General features: G+C 42.3%; 1 protein-coding gene across 1 annotated transcript in view; it reads right to left on the bottom strand.

Annotated features, from left to right (window-relative positions):
* Nucleotides 1–2,921: 2,921 nt before the first annotated feature.
* Nucleotides 2,922–22,154, bottom strand: part of COL11A1 (collagen type XI alpha 1 chain) — a 368,205-nt gene continuing 348,972 nt past the window's right edge. The window contains exons 63-67 of the mRNA XM_054980352.1: nucleotides 18,606–18,855; nucleotides 13,755–13,867; nucleotides 11,940–12,008; nucleotides 7,614–7,847; nucleotides 2,922–5,506 (exon numbers count right to left, since the gene is read on the bottom strand). Coding sequence (XP_054836327.1) covers nucleotides 5,360–5,506; nucleotides 7,614–7,847; nucleotides 11,940–12,008; nucleotides 13,755–13,867; nucleotides 18,606–18,855 — 813 coding nt within the window. The 3' untranslated portion in view covers nucleotides 2,922–5,359. The remainder of the gene's footprint in view (nucleotides 5,507–7,613; nucleotides 7,848–11,939; nucleotides 12,009–13,754; nucleotides 13,868–18,605; nucleotides 18,856–22,154) is intronic.

Raw genomic sequence — 22,154 nt, 5'->3', positions numbered from 1 at the left:
ATGCAAATTAGAGTAATACAAATATGTTCGTAGCAGTGAGCACGACCCAAAGCCCCCCATCAACAGAGGCTTCCACTCTAAAAGGGAGATAGAACATCAACAGAAAAGAGAATAGTGTAGTCCCTGCACACATGAAGTTTAGTACTACAGAACTTCTGAATCAAAGCCAAGCTTGTATTTGTATGTACATACCCACTTGGGTTTCAAATGGGAAACATGCACATAGTAATATAAAAAAGTGTAAATCAATAGGCACAGAATCTTTCCCCTGGGTTAGCCAGTTACCAAGATGTTTGCACCAAATTGTCCTGGCTCCTTGGGGCTCCAGTATGCACCCATGCTCATGTATTTCCCAGGTCATTTTAATGCATCATGTCAGTAAAGAGATAAGTGCAAGAGATTCCCTGTCTATTGAAGTGCAAGAGATTCCATGTCTACTTTCAAGAGAGTTTCTAGTATATTCAAAGGTTCTGGATTGCAAAGGTGTTAATAATAATTTAAAAAACGTATTTGTCAATTTAATAATGAACAGAAAGAATTTTTCTCCACCACACAACTGCAAATGATTGTCCTTTACAAGATTGAAACATTTTAATTCCATTCACTGTCAAAAAGGTTAACGATTAAGTTCCATCTGACTCTCTCAAAATCAATTTATTTTTGACATGGAATTTAATAAATCCAGGATTTGTGGGGCCAGAATCAAGGGGTGAGGGGTGAGGGCAAGGTGGCAGAAGACTTGTTGGAATTAAAAAGACCACAACTTTATTGGTTACAGTTTATGGAGCCTTGGAATTACATAAGGTGTGGATTCAAGCATTGGCTGATTTGTCTGTCAGCTGATGACCCCCCCACCCCTTACCTGTTGAAGGGAGGAACCATGGGATAACAGGCTGTGGGATTTCACAGACACAAACCTCTGCATGGATCCCCCTTCTAACTTGGAGTGGGCATGCCCTGACAATCCCTGGCTAGGCTTGTCCCTGCAGTGCCACACTCTCAAGATCTTTTAAGAGGCTCCCCATGTCTGGAGAAACTGAGCTTGTGGCCATTTCCCCCAAAAGGATCTGTGCCCATTGCCAAAACTCCCCCTTCCAAAGTTGCAATGGAGACAGAATAGTCAAGAACATAAAGTAGAAATTTTCAAACCCAAAAGCCATTACAAACACCTAATAATCTCTAGAAGAAGTGTGAGATGGATGGTGAGCTGCTTTAGGAGCCAAGTGTTGGAAGCCCAGCTGGGTCTGCAACTTTTGCTTCCAGCCAGCAGACTAAAAGGAGACTGTGTCTTCCTGGCCTGCTTCTTGGAAAGCCCTCCAAAATAAGCCCAGCCAACCCATTGCCAAATGGTTGACTGTGCATTCGAATGGCAGGCTGTTGCACTGCCCCACTTGGAGAGAGCTGCCAGGCCCTGCACCCCTTTAACCCCCCCTTCCAAGAGCTGCAAGTTAGGGCCCTAGAAGGTAAATCTGGGGCCATGGCTTCTCAACAATAATTCTCCTTATAGGGGAAAAACAGGCATTTTTAAATTGTCAGTTCCTTTTTCTGGCGGAAGTGCTGATACTTACACAGGTTTAGTACTAGTGTTTATGTTTTCCAAATATGTGGCAAATAGCTGTGCTGTGTCCAGCCAGTGTATGAAATATCCTAATTACCAACCTTCCCCTAGACAACTTTTGTTTTTAATTAATCAGTTGTTTTCATTATGGACTGTAACATTATTTAACTAATTTATCTAGATCTGACCTAAAATATCTTTTTCGTTACTGATGTTTCAGTCAGTGTCTTCTACAGCATTAGACCAGTGGTTCTCCGACTTTAGGTTGGGACCCAAAGTTGGTCACAGTTCTCTTGCAGGTGGCTTGCAAGGCCAGAAGGAAGGACAGGTAAAGGTAAATGTAGTACCCTGTGCAAACACCAAGTCATTACCACGGAGGAACGTCACATCATGACATTTTCTTGGCAGACTTATGTTATGGGGTGGTTTGCCATTGCCTTCCCCAGTCATCTACACTTTACCCCCAGGAAACTGGTTATTGATGTTTCAATCAATGCCTCTTACAGTATTAGACCAGTAGGTTGGGAGTGGGACCCAAAGTTGGTCACAGTTCTCTTGCAGGTGGTTTGCAAGGCCAGGAGGAAGGAGAAGGAACAGACTAAATTCGGAAAGGAGGCTCTGGAAGGCTCAATGGCAAATTGTTCTGTATCATGCAAAATAGCCTGTTGCTTTGGTGTACAAAACATGAAACATAGAATATAAACTTGTTCAGTGTAAATTAAGATGAGAGCTTGGTGTTCTCTGTTGTGGAGGGGGAAAATAACATGAAGTTACTTTTGCATGTGTTTTCTGAAATGTATAGTAAGTTTCAGAATCACTGTGATAGGGAAATATTTTAATGTACCTTTTAATATAATACTGTATGCAAAGAAACTGTGGAATATATTCTGTACTCTGTGTTCTATTGTTCCATTTATTCTGTACATTTTCATTAATGGAACAATAGAACAGAATTTGCTCAGTGAATTCCTTTGTTGTTTATTAACAGAGTGCAACTATTGGTCCTATCAGTACAAAATGGTATTTCCTAACAGTAACAAAGAGATGACCCAAATGTTGGCTGTCTCTGCTTCGGCTTCTATGAGATGCTGATCACTGACGCAACTGTAACGCTTGCTGTAACTTTTGAGTATTTGCTTATGGGCTTTTGTCTTCTGTTAGAATTCAGTTTTTAAAAGGATTTTGATATTGTGACTTTTCCCTTGTAAAAGAGAAGCCGAAGCCAATCTGCAACTGGATTTAAACTTACTTGTGATCTGTATTTCTTGGTCCAGGTGATGGGTTATCTAAAGCCAGAATATCATTCTGTTACTGAAAGCTAACATACAATTTCCTGTTTAAGAAACAAAGTGATCAGTCCAGGTAGACAAGACTTGATTTTATTAATAAAATGTATATTTTTTTTCTCTTTGAGGTGACAGTTACAACTTTGGCTTTATAAAAGGAACTCTGAACAGCAAACTGTTGACTTAAAAATCTGTTTTACATATAAAATGTTTGCAAGATTTAAAAAAAACAGCTGGAAATGAGCTAGTGGAATCTGATATCAATTAATTTAAACAAATTTTATAAGAAATAGTAACAAACATTTATTTTTCAAGTCTTACATATATTATGAAAAATAAGTACAAAAGGATTTGTGTTCTTAAGTTAATATCTATGTCTGACTACCTGGAAATAAAATGTCTTGAGGCAAGGCCTAACCAGCCATTTGTAAAAAATTGGAAAGCAAATTGGAAATGTTTGGGTCAGCTCTGCGGGTAGCAGTTTCTTCATGTGTTGTTTGGCAACTAGGTAGAATCACATGACCTAGACATATTCACCAACAAGGACAATTCATGAGTAGAAACAGATTTCTACTCCTTTATCTCTTCCACTGGGGGAGAAAATGGATTCTACAAATGCATATCCAATACCTGGGGCATGTTCACAGGGCTCCTCCTGCATCACTTATACATCATTGTCTGGTGACCGGCAAGATCATATCTGGCCATGTTCAACTCCTATTCAGGAGGCAGTGAATCTGATTCATGTCTGGTGTCTGTTCAGGGTTACCAGTGGCCAGGGGAAAAAAGCCGCCTGGTCTGTTCTTGTGAGTTTAATAGCACCTTGATCTGCAAAAAGCAGGTGAAACTTTTCATGCCTGGAGGTAAACATTATCACTACTGTCTGCTTATGAAGACACTGTTTAATGGAACAGCTGCATGGACATGTTCAAAAGTTGGCCACTCTGTGCCTGCTTCAGAGGCTCCATGTCTGCTGCAGGGATATAGCCTCTTTTGTGACCAAATGCCTATCATTCAGGGCTGGCCTGGTCTTAACCAGGTATACTAGGCCTCCTCTTGAAACCACAAGATGGAAAGAGAAAAGGGAGAAATAATTTCGCAACAGAATGGGCAGATCCTAGATTTTTGTTTTGTATATAATGACCTCCAGTTCAAGGAAGGCAGTGTTCAGCATTGTTCACATATAATTTACGTAAACCTGGCATAAATCAATACACTAACTTATGTGGCATATAAATAACTGTTTAGAATCCAATTCTAATCTGTGTGTGGTTCAGTGAAGTACAAGGATGACAAAATCAGATAAGGTACAAAAAAAGAAGACTATCTGACTAATGTTTTAAAGGCCCTTTTTGACATTGCCCATGGGTCATGAGAATCACATCATGCTGCTTCAATAACATTGATCTATCCAGACTTTTAGGAGAACTCGTGCCATGATTTCCCCCTATAATAGTGGCACACCAATTTGGGGGAGGAGCTACAATGGTATGGGAAAGAGGCGTGATGTGGACTCTCCAATATGGTTAGAGTCTTCTTACATTTCTGGAATGGTATAAGAGGAGTTTACTCTGGAGCAGCTCCCACACTCTAAAGGCAACGTCCAAAGAGGTCCCCAGACATATCTATTACATGTTTGTTTGAATCACACATTTCTCATTCCAAAACACAGCATGTTTTATCTTAGGTGTGTGTATGTGTATTATACACACAATTTTATCTGAAATATCCTGGCAACAGAAATGGAAACTTATGAAGTATGAGGTATTGTATCATGGAAGAGTGCCTCAAAAGGCACTTTCCTGGTTGTAACTCCTTAGCACAAAAAATAGAAACAGCAGAAAACGTTTCCAGTTTTGCCACCTGAGGTTTTGTTGGTGACTTCAAATAACAGAGCTCTTGAACATCAATATATACAAAGGGATTTTTATTATTATAATTATTAATATTATTAATCAGGAAAATATGGAATTGATTCACTGGAAATTACAGATTTATTTTTCATAATACATACACATTATTGACAACACAATTTGAAATTATTATAAGATAGGAGCCAGTTGCAATTCAGGGACACATGCAAGTTTTGGAAATGGACACAGAAAGGACAGCATCATACTGTACATAGAATAATTACAGTTTATTAAACACACTTTCTTAGCACCTTGTATGTTATAATGGAAGGAGCACCATGACGTTCAATTTTACAGCACCAAAATATTCAAAGGGGGGATAAAGTAGATGGGTTGGAAAGGGATGGTGGAGGTTGTTCATAAAATTAGCCCTATGTTGCCTGCCTCAGCCACAGCATCCTTCACAATTTACCAGAATAAGTTTAAGTCATGTGATTCTCATCCTACGGGGGTGGTGGGTGTTTTCTATAGAAGACAATATTACACTGTGAGACACATTTCCTACACCATCCTTATTCAAAACTTGCATGTGGCATCAAGTGGGTTGGTGGTGGCACCAAGGTGCATCTTTACTTGTTGATCATCTTCTCTTTGTTCTCAGATTAACCAAGGAAACAGACTGGACCAACTTCAAACCCAAACTTCTGATTCTGATCACCAAAGTCATTGATCATCACATCAACAATAGGCACTTGGTCAATTTTGGGTGTATTAATTTCAACAACAGTCTTTGCATAACCTTTTCTTGACTGTAAAAAACACAAACATAACAAAATTTAAGTGAAGAAATAATCAAAATAACAAATATTTGCTGTTCTTCCTTAGCTTATGTGAAGTTAAACAAGCAGGAAATTGCTTTGAAAGAGTCAGAAGACAATTCTTGGCAAGAACCAGCACCAAGAATGAAGGTTGCTGACATCTGATGAAGTGGTACAGCAATCAACAGTAACTCAGAAGTTACTGTCAGGACTTAATCAATAGTGCATGCAATAAGATGAGAGGAAAACTATTGGCTGAGCCACTTCTTATGCAGCTTACATTCAGTTAAATTAATTTCAATTAGGTCTAGTCTCAGAAGAAGAAAAAAATCTGAGAACCATATAGACATCATCCCCTCTCCCTCTCTGTTTCCACAGGTGAATTGGTATTTATTGTCACAAGATATTTGCCCCCAAGTTTATATTGCTTCAAAACAGACACATTCAAGGAATATAGATTTATCAACGGCTACTACATATGATGGCTAAACAGAACCTACATGTTCTGAGGCAGTATAAAAATGCCGTGCTTATGTACAGCTCTTCATGACAAATTAGTGCCATACTTAAGAGTGGTTCATAAAATGTATTATTATCATCCCCACAACAGACACGTAGGTGAAGCTGAGAGAGCTCTGAGAGAGCTGTGACAAATCCCAAGGTCACCCAGTGGGCTTCAAGTGGGGAAGTGGGGAATCAAACCCGGTTCTCTAGATTAGACTCCTGCTGCTCTTAAACACTACACCAAACTATGCCACTGAATACCAGATGTTGCAGGGAAATGCTATTTCTTCAAGCTTTGCTTGTAGGCTTCTTTGAGGTCATCTTGGTTGGCCTTTAAATGGACTTTTGGTCTCAACTTTTGGTCTTATGAGCTGCACTGAATGTGTGCGTGAAGGTAATGTGTCAAACCTATTTTTAGGAGGAGGCAATGTGCCAAAATATATAATCAATTCTCCAACTCTAATCTAGTTTTGATGGAGAATGCAAGAGTATGTTCCGCCATCTCCACACTCAGGAACTATGTTTTGTTAAAACTCTCACCAACTATAGAAACTAACACAGCTAAAAATCAGGCTCTAGTATATTGCAGCAGCAGAATTTGAAGATGGGGGTGTAGCAAGGTTGGAGAATGGGGATGTGTATTGCGTTAATTTTAAGATAATGTAATTGCTTCCATATTTTTTTTAATGTATATAATCGTGTTGTTCTCCGATCTGAGCCCACTTGCGGGGAGTGCGGACAATAAATTAAATAAATAAAGGTAGTGTATTAGGGCACAAAAGTGATACTTAAGGAAAGGTGAGAGGTAAACCCGGAGGGCTGCTAGGACAGGTTGAAGAGAAAGCAGGGATACAGGTAAAAGGCAACAGTTTCCCAATGCCTTATTTGTCAGCGGGGTGCCATACAGGTGTCAAGGAGTAGATACAATGCATATGGACCAGAAGGACACAAACACATTAGGGGATTCTATAAGGTTAGATGAGCAGTGATTCAATACTTATGAACCTTCCCACATATGCTTTCATTCTAATACCATTTGATCCATATCAGATTGCAGTGCCATTTCAGCAGCGGCTTGTCAGATATGAAGAAGAGATACAAGATATTTTTAAGAGCTTTGGCACTGACTTCAGTTCCATTTTCTGTTTTAGAGAGAAATTATATTAAAACCAGGATGGGGAGGGGAGAACTTCCATTTGCAGTATTATTGTTATTCATCTTGTCTACAGCAGATCGTACTGTACAAATGCTTTCCAATTACTATCTCGCGTCTCGGTACTGTTTCTCCAATGATTTCTCTTGTCAGTGCATTTATAACAGCACATTGGAATTGTCTCCTGTTTTCTGTCTTTGCTCTGCCTTAGGTAACAGCAAATATTTTCCCCCCTTCTGAAGTTTAAAACTTTCTTTTATAGAGAGGGCAAATACTGCATAGGTAAAAAGAAAAAAAATCTAGCAAAAATGAAAGACAACATAAAGAGGAAAGAAAAAGACCACTGAAAACTTTTAAGAATGGCATTAATCTGAACTCATTTGCTTATAAAACTAAGCTGCCATCTCAATGTGGAAGAGACCATCTTGAGCTTATACTTACTGCACAGCCATCATGCAGGGCTTTGATGTAGGGATTGTTGTCATAAGACATCTCTTCATCATTGGAGCCTAAGAACCTTAGTGCTTTGTCATAGCTGTCAGAAGAAACATCATGCCAGGCCACTGACTGATGACAGTTGTAAGTGAAGTTCTGCCGGGCGGAGGCACTCAGTAGTTTAAGGAATGTCATTTGAACCATATTAATGGAATTGCCTTCAGCATCCACATATGAAAGCTGAGGAAGATGAAAAGCAAAGAAAACAGAGTCACAGGCAGCCAGATAAGCGTGTGCTGGATTCTCCTTTCAAAGTGCAAAATAAGATTATATTTGACACAAGCACACATCAACAGGCCTCTTTGCTAAATCAGCTGACACAAGCCACTTCATTGTCCCATCAAGAATGCAAGCAAGCTAGGAATCAGTAAAGAGATGCTCTTTGTGCATCACAACATGATTATGCATTTGGGTGGCTGTCAGAAGAAAAGACTCATCCCAAAGAGTGTGCTGCAAACTTGCAAGAAGCAGGTCTTCTGGGTCACATCTTCAGTTCACTGAAAATCTGTAGCCTGGCTTGTATGCTTGTCTGGGCCAAAAGTTTTCTGCCCATGGTGAACAAACAGATGTACACCCTCCTGCAGCATAATATACACAGGCACTTTCTGCTGGTGTATGCATTTATACACTGAAATCTGAATTAAGCTTATTGCCAGCAGCAGTGCCCTGCCTCGTTAATAGGGACTTCAACGTATTATTTACTAGATGATGTGATTTACCTCCATGCCTACTTATTTCCACACATTAATTTCTATGTAAGGGACAGGACATTTTTCTCCCGGCCTGCTAGCAACCACAGTAATACAATAATAACAACATAATAATATCACTATCCTTCTCTCCAACCCCTCCCCAAAGAGGACAAGATCACAATTCTAACATCAGTGCCCATGAGTGTCAGAGTGCGGGCCCATGCCACCTATTATGATGAACATGGTGGACGGGAGTGTGCTTCTACACCACTTGTATGTGAACAAGGCTCATAGAAGGCAACTTGCCTAGTTATCAGTGATCTCAAGTTATATGGAATGGACCATGGTTTCACTTTTCAAGCTGATAATGATGGAATGAGCAGAACCAGAGACCAGATCCACTAAAGTCTGCTCTACAGCTAACCCACTGAGTGTTTTGCTAATAGGAAAGCAAAGACAGACAATGTTTTCCCAGAGTTCCGATGGGTCTAGCCACCACTAACAGAATGCAGCCTTTGTTATTACACAAAACTATAGGGTTGATGGCTAGATTTTATTTAAAAATACATTTCCTCCAGTCAACAAGGCCATTAAACTTTCATGTGCAGAACTGTAAGCCAATTCAAACTTTCATAAAGGACAAATGGGACAGTCTTTAGGGAGCTACTACTTCAAATTGGGCATGGGTAGAGCTCCATATATGTAGAACCATATCATGCCAGGGAGAAGATGCCTTTCCCCTGACATCTGCAGGAAGATTTAGAGATAAAAATAAAATTAAGATCTGACTAGGAGGGAGGAATGATAAGAAATAAAAGAATAGACCTCTCTCACATCTGTACCCTCTAAGGGCAAACTGAAGAAAACTCAAATATGTCAAAACAAATGTAAATCTGAACATGTTTTGAGATCCGGGGGGAGAGGTGGGGCAGAGTATTGAACAAAGATCTGAGAAATTCAGGTTTGAAACCTCACCTGGATCTGGAAGGTTGCTGGGTGGCCTTGGACGGTCACACCCTTAGCTTAACCTACCTTATAGGGTTCTGGTGACAACTGAATGGGGAAGGGAGAACCTTGAACTTTTTCTAGGAAGGATGGGCAAAATGTTTAGGAAATTGCCTTAGTAACATACTGTTCTTTCTGTACCATGGAGAAGCTAACATTATTTTATTACCGACAATGTTCCTTCATTAGTACTTCAGTTAATGACAAATTACATGCATCCAGTTTCAGCTCAACTGGCATTGGAAAACCTGATTTTGAAAAGGAGATTTTTTAATGAAATAAAAAAATTCTTTTTATTTTAAAAAGTCTTTTTTCAGCACTAGATCAGAGTAACTTTTGCAGTGGCAATGTGTTTTGATGTTCAGGCATACGTTCTCTAGCAAAAGCACCATGAAAATAATAGAGAGAACCAAGATATAAATATCTCATCTAAAGCTATCAATTGCTTTCTGTTGAGTGTCAGATAAAAATTATATTTTGGCACATAAGACTGGCTTTCCCCAAATCATGAACTCCAATGGGCTTTATTTTTAAACAGTTTTCCTTTTTAATGAAGCAACTAAGATTTGCATTCAGAGTTGGCCATTACATGTATTTCCTATGTTAGAAAATCATTCTTAGCTCCTCTTTATAGCTTTGAATAGGGATAACTAGAGAAATATTATTGTTTATGCCATTAGCCAAATAAAGCCACAGCACAGGAGGACATAATACTAAAGCACAGGCCCACTTAGACATGTAATAGTTTCCAAACAATCAGCTTTGGGAACATACTTGATCAATATCACCAATTAGTTAGGACTAAGGTGGCCCCTGATTGGCAATCCATGTGGATATGCTTGGTCATACAAATGATGTACCATATCGGCTGCAAACCCATTGAAGATACATTCCTGATAAGAGATCACTTCCATACCTTGGTTTTGTAGTACCCATTACAGTAGCCACCTCTGGCTTAAGAACTTGCTAGAGATTTGGAAGTGGTGTCAGGGGAGGGTGGAGTTTGAGGTGTAGAAGAAGCTCAGTGGGGATGTGATGCCATAGAGTCTGCCCTTCGAAACTGCCATTTCTTCTAGAGGAACTGACCTCTGTAACCTGGAGATCAGTTGTAATTCCAGAAGAACTCCTGGCCTTTTTGATTTTGCCATTTGTATCCAAAGGATACACCAAGGGGCATCCTCACTGGCTTCCTTCAAATGTGAAATGCACAAGTCTAAATGCTTGTTTACCTAACTATGGGAGCATGCCTGACCAGGTCTACTCAGACCTTCTTGGGGTTGCAGCCCATATGCTTGGGATGGTGTGGGTTATAAATGAACTAATAAAAAATAAGAAGCAAGAAAATACCCCCCTTGCAGGCCCTAGAGCACTTTCTGCACCTTCCTGTCCTGACTAGACATGGGCATGAACAGCAATACGAACAAAAAAACCCCCCCACAAACAGTTCATGAGTCCCCATCCCAAATGAACAGGTGGTCATTGCAAGCCTCACTTGTTGCATTCGGCCGCTGTTTGGGAAGCCAGACACTCAGGCGCCTTCAATCAATTCTCCTGGCAAGGTCAAGGACTGAACTCTGTCTGAACTCCTTCTGGCTTTCCTTCTGGCTTTAACCCTTCAGCTTCCAGCAGACAGTCCAGTTTTTATCACTCAGAAGAGAAATAGACAGCAAAAGGGGGGGACCCATGGATCATACCTTTCCCGGGCTGCAATCTCTCTGAAACTTGGGGGGTCTTCGGAGGACAGTGAGGACTATGTTTCCGGCAAATTTGGTGGGTATTGGACATTGGGAAGGTGAGTTTTGTAACCCCTCAAAGTAGCTTCCAACAGGCAGTACAGTTTTTGCTACTTTGAAGAGAAAATGACAGCAAAGTGGGTGGCGCCGGCTCTCCCGGTGCGAGAGGGATGGAGAAAATCTCTCTGTCCTGCTGGCACCAGGAAGGAGCAGCCCTGTGGCCCTGGCTCTGCCTGCTGTCAGAGGGACGAGGAGATTCTCCTCATCTCTCTGACAGTGGGCAGAAGTGGCCCCGCGGCGGCTCTGCCCGCTGTCAGAGGGAAGAGGCGAGCCTCCTCGTCCCTCTGACAGCGTGCAGAAGAGGCCTGTGGCACTGGCTCTGCCCGCTGTCAAAGGGATGGAGAGAATCTCTCCGTCCCTCTCCCACCTCGCAGCAGCAGCTCGGCGGCGCTGGGGTGGGGAAGGGGGCTGGGGGAGTGTTTAAAGGGCCCTGCCCCTTGCATGTGGCAGGAAAGGGCCCCTTAAACTATCAGTTGGCAGGCGGCAAGGGGGAATCCCCCCTTCCACATGCCAGCTGATAGTTTAAAGGGATCTTTAAAGGACCACTAACACCGAACATGTTTGTTAAGGGGACATGTTTGGTTCTGTTCATTGTTCGTGGATGGCAACGAACAACGAACAGAGTGTTTGGAATTTTTTTCCCGTTCGTGCCGATGTCTAGTCCTGACTTTCACATATTGTACATATACAACCACCAATGCCCTCACACTGACTGAGGTTACTGCACCTTGTGTGTCTAGAATGCTGCATATTAATTTCAAAAGAAAGAAATGGTCATTTACCAGCTTGCCTCTCTTAAATTCACTAAACCAGGTTCCCGGATTTTCCTTTGGCCATGATGATATTCTTACCTGTGAAAGAAGTTCAGAGAAGTTAAACGTTAATTGTGAAGCCAAGAGAGAAGTGAGAATTAACAGAGTTCTGCATAAAAAAGGCTTTCTGCCTGGTTTTAATCATACCGGGAGAGAAATTTATATCCAGTACTCAGATCTGGTTATTTAATATATAACCAGAGACATTAATTGATTGGGCTTTAATTTTTTTTTTCAATAATAACATTTACATATCAAGACATCATAATGCACAGAATGAATAAGTTTCATACACAGAAAACCACAAAATCACAGTTTAACAGCTTACATGAGTAAAGAATGAGGTGAGCCCACATTGTGGCCTGCATCCTCTGCAAGTCTGTGAGGTGGGGGGAAATGCTCTTCCTAAGACTTAAAAGTTAGGTAGAAAACCAGCAGGAGAAGGACAATTGATTCAGTTGCCGCAACAAATGCACACATGGGTGGGAGCCATCTTATGCAATTCTGCTTGTAAAAGTTCTCATCATTGGGAACAAAGGAGAGTGGCTGGTCAGCCAGCTCAGGGTGGATGTAAGTTTTGTTATGTTGGACTGTCTGGTGTGTAGCTTGTATTTAGGAGTGTGCCTCTGGCCATGGCAGCCTTGGTCCATGTGTTTCTGCAGAGGGAGTCAACTTGGAGTTTTTTTCTCAAAATAGGAACAAATGGAGTGCCTGAAGTCACCTTGTTCAGAGGCTCACAGAATTGTACCCTGGCATCCAATCTCTCTGAAACTTGGGGGGGGGGGGGTCTTTAGAGGATAGTCAGGAGTAGATCTCTGGTAAATTGGGTGAATTTTACTTGCAAAATACCACCCCAACCCATTTCGGATAGCCCCCATAGTTTTCCCCATAGGGAATAATGGAGATTGGAGGTATCTGGGGGCACCTTCTTTGGAGAGGCATATAATGGCCCCTCCGAAACTTGGGAGGTATTTAGAGAACAGTTAGGAGTAATTTCCCTGCAAATTTGGTGAAATGCAGTCAAAGAATGACACCCCCCCATGCCACGAAAAAACGAATTGAGTTTCCCATAGGAAACAATGGCCAAATTTTACCAAATTTGCTCTGTAATACCAAATCGAAATAGAGAATGAATTCAGTATTTGGAGAATGCAAGATTCCACCCCCCCCCCCCCAACTTCAGAATTCCAAAATGAATACCTATTTTTTTCCTGTGCACACCCCTAGAAGTTTATAGTGTGGATATAGCCAATGTAAAGCATAGAATGACTGCTGGTTTAAAATTGACTGTACTAACACACACTGTGTCATCCGCCTTGAGTCTCAGGGAGAAAGACAGACTATAAATAAATAAGATTTGACAAGAACAATGGCTACTCTTCATGAGAAGGACAGCATTTCATAAAGGGTTAAGTATAAGTAGCTTTTTAAACAATAAAAGAAAGGATTCATTTTCTTTGGCTCAGAATGAGCTTTATGCTCTCATTAAAACGGCTGTACAGCTGTGGCATGACAATGAAAAATATAGTTAGCAAGCAGGTGCAGCCAGCAAACATCTGCATAAATGAGCATCTGAGTAGAACTGGGGAAGGATTTGGATCTATGTTCATGTCGCATTATCATTTTGCTGCCTTATTCAAGTTTATGCAAATAAAATGGAACAATTATCCTTCAAGAAGATGCATGTGAATGAAAATGTAACAGTGTTTTTTCCGTTTTAGTCCCAGTCTTTACACAACACAGCAGGAACAGTCAACAGTGAGCACAGTAATGCTTGTTACTTACTCCTTCTGATTTCTTATCAGGATAGATGCAAGTTTCTCCACCTGCTGTGAAATTACAGTACACTTTGAAAGAGTCTCCAGAACAACCTTGGTTTGGATCAATCCAATATTCTCCTGAAATGAAGAAGAGAATTACTTTGAGGAATCAATTGAACTGATTCTCAGGTCTACTGTCATCTAAATGAGATTGTAAAAACTTTAATAATAAAATGAGTATTTTTGTGCCATCACAAAGAATAATAAGTTCTCAATATTCTTTCCTGTTCTCAAAGTACAGTTCCAAAATTCGTACTCTAAAGACTCTGGCATTTTAAAAAAAATAAACTTTAAGTAGCATTTCAAGGGACTTAGAAGCACACACAGTGTCAGGTGTTGGGGGGGCTCAAACACAGATCCTAGGGTCAGCAGCTCCAAAGCTTTGTTCTGTGTTCAGGAAGCTGCTAGCATCACTCTCTTCTGAGCCCAGCACCCTCCTCAAGACAGCCTGCAGGAGAAGCACACCTCGTCTGGGAGTCACTGACTGAAAAGTATAATAAGACCCCGCTCGGAGTTACAAACCTTGAAACTACACTCTCCAGGCTGAGCTCTTCACTTTGTGAAGCTTGTCTGCAGTGCAAAGACTGTTTGTGTCTCTGCCCTGGATGGCCTGGTGGAGTAACCTCATGCCTGAATTTGACCACACTTCTGTCTAACCTTGGACTTCTCTTCAGTTCAGTTCCAGTGTTTCTTTGCTCTATGAATTTGTTGCCTATCTCTGAGGCTGGCTACTGGACTCCTAGCTTGACTCCTGCCTGTCCTGCCATACATCTCAGTACTTTTCAGCAGGAATCACAAGCAGCAAGTTTCCAAAGATGCATCACACTTTAGTTAGAGAAGACAGCTGTTTAGACTTCAAAGTGCTGAGGCCCCTCATTTGCTCCCTCCCAACCAAGGACTGGTAGATGAGCTATATAGGCAGAAGTATTTTCATGTGCCTATGTGAAAAGAGCTAATGCACCTTTTTAGAAATAGGGTTTATCAAGCAATTATTCTATTTCTTGAGCTGGCAGTCCTTTCCACATGGAGCTTTTTCACCGGTTCTGGCTTCATACTGCATTGATTTCTCTCCAGAGTTCTGCATGCATGGTCAAAATACCCTGATTCAGTTTCTGAACTGCTTCCCAAACTTTTTTCTTTTTTGCATTCTGCATGGTTAAAGGCTGCATCAGCTGCAGAATCAATTTTTCCCAGGGGTTTTCTGCAGTTTTTCGCCCTGCACACATATCTGAACTTTTTTCCTCATCAAACCATGGCTTTTTTGAAGTGCACCATGTTTTCTTCAGTGTGAGGCTAGGCCCTGGCCCTGCCTTTCACCCTCCTCTTTATCCTCCTGCCTGATTGGTTGAAAAACAACCAATTCATTTTTCTTTTTTAAGAAACAACAACAACAACATTGCAAAGTAACAAAACCCTGTAACTGACGGGGTAAAATAGTTGCAAAATGGCTAACACAAAAACTCTGCAAAGAGCCCTGAATCCTGCTTGATATTTTAAAGTTTCCCTCCAGAACACCTCAGCCAAGCAACACGCAGAAATGTCTCCATTGTTTGTTATCTGTTGTGTCTCATGCTAATGTTGGCCGTAAGAAGTAAATTGTCTTCTGACCAATAAAAGTATGTAGCATGACATTTTCTACAGAAGTCTCTGTGCTTCCTGTACTTTTTAGTCATTTTTGTTGCTTTTTAAACCATGTTTTCAGTCTTTAAACTAATAACTTTTATTCACTATAACATAATTTTGTTGCTTCTGTCAGAGGAAAGGATTTAAGGACGGGAAAATGAATAGTGATTTAAAGGAATATGGAAGCAGGAAGAGTGTGAGGACACCAACTTCCATTTAAACCTTACAAGAAAGCTAACAATTCCACCTGAGATACTTGTAAATCACTTTCCTTTTTAACAATACAGCTTATATTTTATTATATGGGTCTCAAGACAGCGAGGGAGAATTGGCAAACACTATGACTTATCATATGATGAAAGGCTGTCAGTGCAATAGTCCATCATTCATTGTATGGTGGAGTGACATGGGAGGGAATGCCTTCAGCGCTGAGCAGCATCAACCATACCCTGAATTGTCTGTGCAACATGTTGAGAGAGTTCATGTGCAGCATAAACACAATCATCAAAAAATTGCTGGCTACGTCTGGAGCAAGTTACAGTAGTCATGAAAGGCTGCCTAGCACTGGCTGTTCTTAAATAGGACCATCGCTTATGACATAGTTCGGGCATTTAAATAAACTAGTTAAGCCAACATACACTCATCTTGCATCTTTATTTGTGAATGTTTTCAAGCCAAGAAGGGGAGGATAGAGACCTTCCTAAAAGAAAGATAGGTACATCGTTCTTTGTTATTTTCATCTATCAAGAATCTGTCAGGCAGGCAAGCCAACCTGCCTGACATGACTGTGAATGCCTGTCTACTGGAGGGGGGGGGGGAATGGGCTTTCTTCCTGTAGTATAGCTTCCTTCACTATGCCTAAGCTTTGCTAAGAGACCTTATCAGTGCAGCTGTGTGGGAACCAGGCATGGGAACTTTGACTGGACTGGGGGAAGAGAACTAGGGCATAATTTCTTGGGGAGAACTGCACTTCAGCATTCTGGGCAATCTCTATGTAACAGAGCACTTCTAGGAAGTTTTATCTGAATAAAGACCTTTAGCTCATGCAACCATGTTGGATGAAGTGGAGAGTCTGAGAGCGGAACTACAAGTGACAAAAGGCACAGATTGGACACTTGTCAGCTTCCCTCAAGTTTTGATGGGAAATGTAGGCATCCTAGTCTTGCGGCTTGTCTCTCTGACTGCTGTCCAATGGACTTTTCAACTGTCACTTGTCCAACATTCCGCCGAGCTGCCTACATTTCCCATCAAAACTTGAGGGAAGCTGACAAGTGTCCAATCTGTGCCTTTTGTCACTTGTAGTTCCGCTCTGAGAGAATCCCCTAGGCAGGCCTGACAGAATCCTGAGATATGTACAATTATGAGATGTGCTTCACCCAGGGCTCATTTGGAGGGGGAACACACAGGAACACAGTTCTGGTAGTTTTCTAAAAAAGTCACATGTCAGGTGGCCACACCCACCTGATTTTTGGCCATTTGGGGCCCATTTCGTCCTGGATCAGGGCCAAAATGGCCCAATTTGGGCCCAAAATGGCCAGGATCAGACCCCAAACAGCCAGGATAGGTCCCAAAACGGCCAGGACTGGGCCTCTTCTGGGTGGTGGATCCCTCTCCTGCTCAGCAGCAGCCCAATCCTGACTATTTTCGGCCCCTTTTCAGCCATTTTCAGCCCCTTTTGCCATTTTGGGCCCAATTTTGGCCCTGAATGGCCAGGTTTGGGTCCAAAACAGCCAGGATAGGTGATGTCAAGGGGTGTGGCATATGCAAATGAGTTGTGCTAATGAGTTATGCTAATGAGTTCCTGCAGCTCTTTTTCTACGAAATGACCCCTGGCTTCACCTATTACTGCCGTACAAGTCAGGGATTATTTCTGAAGTGAGGTGCCATTAGGTAGATTTTGAAATGAATTATGAACAAGAATTTTTTCAAGCAAACTCCACCAAATTTGCAAGAAGCCTACTCCTTCCTGTCCACTGAATACCCCCCAAGTTTCAGGAAGATTGGACCCTGGGTCCAGTTCTGGGGCCCTGAACAAGCTGCCTCCAGCCACTATATTGTTTCCTGTGGGGGAAACATTTCCAAAGATTTCCAGGCAAAGAGAACCCTTAAGCAAAGGCAACCGCTAGCCAAAAGCCAGTCCCAATGCAAGTCCCACTCTCAATGCAATCTGAACCAACTATAGTAAGGGGACCTCTGTCAAACCAGAGACTCCACATCAAACTAGAGAATCCCAAACAGGAGTGGGGAGGCAAGCCATGGTTTAAAAGGCATCTGGCAGTGATGGCTTGAAGGGCTCTTTTGGAACTTGGGGGTGGAGAAAAGTAGGCAGCAGCAGATGTGGAACAGGCAGCTGTGAGAGAGCAGTGGGCTGCAGTGCAAAGTGGCTCAGTGCCACTAAGGCAAGCTCCGTAGCAAGAGAAAGGTGTAAGGCTGGCACTGGACAGGAGGCTGCAGCAGCCAGACAGGCTAGGAGAGAAGCCAGCTGAGAACATGAGACATGGGCTGAGGGATACAGTCTCTGCTCCCCCAGCCCATGTCTGAAAAAGCTTGAGAAGTAAACCTGATGCATTTTCCAAATTAAACTAAATTAACCTGGTTTAATCCAACCCATCAGGATCTGTCTTCCCAGATCCATTACAGGATTTTCTAATTTGATCTAGCATAGCTGGGTTGTGCAGGACTGGCATCTGTCCAGCTATTCCCCACCCCATCTCTTTCTGCCAACTAGCAGTACCCACTGGTATGTAAATTTCTTTCTCCCTTCTCCTATGCCTCTCAATAAAGACAGCAAATGGCACAAACTTTCCTCTAGCACTCTTACAATCAAAGTACCTGAACATCTGCAGTGTTGTTCTTTGGGATTTCTGGAATTTTTTTTTATATTAACCTTGAAGAAATATTGTTACCTTATAAAGCAATTTTTCAAACTCCAGCAAATAATATTTTAGAAAAATACTATTTTTTCGTTAAAACGCTCAACTGTTTTTTGATACACAGAATTCTTTCACATGGTGTTTAAGTTTTATAAAGGTCTTTAATATTTTGGTTTTAACCTATGTGAAGGGTTTTAACATTTCATTTAGTTTTCTTTAGAGGCTACATTAACCATTTAACTAGAATAAACGACCTGACATTATAGCTTAGCAAATCACAGTTTCAATATATTAGGCTTTGTCATGTAACATTAACATACCATCTGGGAAGTCCGGGTGACAGAGCTGTAGATCCTTGCATGTTCGGGCTGGGTTGTTCTGAGTCCCCATTGGGTATTTCATATGCTCAATATCCTGCTTCAGAGAGTTCAATGAACCAAAAATCTCTTCCATGCCATCCGTGTAATCAAGGATAGTATCAGCTGCATCTGCTAACATGGCATCTGAAGATCTCCTGGTCTTTTTGGGTGACTGGATTGGCAAAGGCTGAATGACTTCACCTGGAGGGCCCTAAGGATAACAAACCAATGACCTTTTGTCATTCTTTTCTGTTTTAAGCTACACAAATAGAAACAAAGCTTAAGTGGACAGCCGGAGAGATTCTATATCTATTCATGTACCCCAAGATGACTACATGAAGATTATAAGACATTAAAAATATATAAAGCCACACATTTACAACATGTACATAACATAAATGCTTGCACATACGAAAACATCTTAACATTGCCTTGGAAAGCTGTCCAGGCTCAGATGAACTTCCAGAAGAAAATGAAAAAAAAAACCACAAGTTATGCTTTTCTGTAAATATTTGTGTTGGAAGTTGTTGCACAGAAGGTACATTTAAAGACATACACCATTGAATCACCAGTGCTCGTAACCAGAAATGAAGGAAGAGACAATCTCTAGGATATATAAGCCTCAACCTGTTTACCTATTTTGCATGCGAAATGTGATTTCAAACAAGCCAACCCTACACAACCAAGAAAACATAAGTATGTCAGTTATAAACTGTTATGCACAAGGTGCTTGACAGCTCCACTTTATGTACCTCAATCAGGCAGCAAAACCAAAAAATATACTGAGCCCTTATGGACCATTTTAAATGGAGGAGGGACTATATTGTTTTACTGGGTCACAAGTTTTGTAGACCTGAAACAGGTTCACGTTTGTGGGGCTACTTTGCTGTTAGCCAAAAACTATGGTTAAAAGTCAGGACAGAGCTAATGTTACCTCTCTTGTCTGTATCTTACAACCTACTCAGCAAAGTTTCAAGTTTTCCTATTCCACAGATAGAACAAAGTTGAAGGAAAGCTCCTTAGGCTAGAAAAAGATATGAAACTTCATTGAGATGAATAGTAGGATACAGAAGAGGTCAGTGTGTCTTTTATTACATACTTGTTTATTTATTTAAAACATTTCTAGGCTGCCTTTCAACCCAAATACTGTCCCCAAGGTGGCAAACATCAAACATTAAAACCTTTCAACATTAAAATATTTAAGACATTAAATCAAAATTTAAAATAGAGTATATATGAAATATTCAAACAATTCAATAAAAATATAATCACATAATTCACATAACACAACTAGGGAGGAGGGCCAACAACAGTTTTTAGGGGGACTCCAAGCAAAACAGAAGTCTTCAGCTGCTGGTGGAAGACAACTGTAGAAGAAAACAGAAAAATCTCTCTGGGGAGGGAGTTCCAAAATTTCGGTGCCCCAAATGAGAAGACCCCTTCTGTCATGACCTCCTCTGTCCAATTCAGTGACTCTGACTCAGAATCCCCAGAGGAGGAGCCACAGTAATGTCTGTGGTGGACCAAATGGACCAGGAAGGACCCAGCACTGCAGGGGCATCTCATCAGTGCCAGAGGACACCCTGTTAGAGCCTGTGAGGAAACCTCACCATCAGCCCCTGAAATGGACACCAGGCAGGATTTGAACCTGAGCCTGTAGTCCCCAAGGACCCTCTCCTGGTCTGCAGGAATGCCGGCAGCAGAAAGTCAGGGCTGACATAGTATAGAGCAGGGCTTTTTTTCTGGGAAAAGGGGTGGTGGAACTCAGTGGGTTGCCCTTGGGGAAAATGGTCACATGGCTGGTGGCCCCACCCCCTGATCTCCAGACAGAGGGGAGTTTAGATTGCCCTCCGCGCCGCTCAGTGGCACCAGCCATGGGGTGGGGCCACCAGCCATGTGACCATTTTCAAGAGGTTCCGGAACTCCGTTCCACCGCGTTCCTGCTGAAAAAAAGCCCTGGTACAGAGGAGGTAAAGTACCAGACTGGCTACACATTGTCCCATAGTAGAGCTAGAGCAGTGAACTGGGGATGGATCCTGGCCAGTGCACAGAATAATCTCAGAAAGTCCAGCACCTGTCAGCAGAGCAGCTGGGGCCAATTCCACCCCAGCCTACTTAAACCAAGACTTGGGATGACAGGCTTTGTTGGATCAACCAATTTACAAGTAGACAGCATTACGAATGGAAAAAAGACACAAACAGGCCGTTCGTCTCTTTGTGAACAGGCTGTTCATGTGGTGCCATTCCAGACAAACAGGTAGTTGTCACAAGCCTCGTTTATTGCGTTTGTCCGCTGTTCAGGAAGCCAGACACTCAGGCGCCTTAAATCAATTGCCTCGGCAACTGCCTAAACTCTGTCTGCACTCCCTTGGTCACCCTGGACACTCCAATCAAAGCCCAACTTAGCTTGATGGGCAGGTCTTCCTTCCAAGTGTGGAACTGCAAATTGGTAACAATTGGTAACATGGGAGCAGACACCAGGGGGGAGGGAGGGAGTAGGGGGGTGTTCTGTGGCCATGGGAACTCCAATCTCATCCCTGAAACCCTGTTAGGCATGTTCTGACTGCCAACCACAGAACTCCTGCTTTTCTCAATTAGACCTCTGCTTATAAAAGGGCACTGCACTCCCAGTTCTGGCTTTCACTTTCAGCAAGCAGTGGAGTGGGACAGAGCTGTTGATAGCCTTTTGAGAGAGAGACAGGGAGAGTGCATTGGAGCTGGGATTTTTTCTGTGGGATAGGAATCGATCCCTTCTGGATCCAGTGCTGCTGCCAGGCCCTGGGGCCAAGCTCAGTGAGCACCTCGGCTGAGGGCTCACATTATTATCAGTACCTAATCTGATCAGTCTTCTGGGAGTGCTGGGCTAGGACTCTAGCCCCAGCCTCTGTTTCCAGGGCTGCAGCCAGACCCTGGGGCCAAACTCAGTGGGCACCTCAGCTGAGGGCTCACCCTGATTATTATTATTATCAATATCAGTGCCTGATCTGGTGGTCAGGCTTCTGGGTGTGCTGGGCTAGGGCTCTAGCCCCAGCCTCTGGTTCCAGGGCTGCTGTCAGGCTCTGGGGCCAAGCTCAATGGGCACCTTAGCTGAGGGCTCACACTGATCATCATCATCATCATCATCATCATCATCATCATCATCATCATCATCATCATCATCATTGCCTGATCTGGTGGTCAGGCTTGTGGGTGTGCTAGGCTAGGGCTTCAGCCTCCAGTTCCAGGGTTGCTGCCAGACCCTGGGGCCAAACTCAGTGGGCACCTCAGCTGAGGGCTCACCCTGACTATTATTATTATTATCATCAATATCAGTGCCTCATCTGGTGGTCAGGCTTCTGGGTGTGCTGGGCTTGGGCTCTAGCACCAGCCTAAGGTTCCAGGGCTGCTGCCAGCTCTGGGGCCAAGCTCTGTGGGCACCTCGGCTCACACATTATGATGATGATGATGATGATGATGATGATGATGATGATGATGATGATGATGATGATGATCAATATCAGTGCCTCATCG

Source organism: Eublepharis macularius, chromosome 5 (assembly GCF_028583425.1).
Source record: "Eublepharis macularius isolate TG4126 chromosome 5, MPM_Emac_v1.0, whole genome shotgun sequence".
Taxonomy (NCBI): Eukaryota; Metazoa; Chordata; class Lepidosauria; order Squamata; family Eublepharidae; genus Eublepharis; species Eublepharis macularius.
Note: the sequence above shows the minus strand (reverse complement) of the source record. Positions and strands in the feature narration are given on the sequence as shown.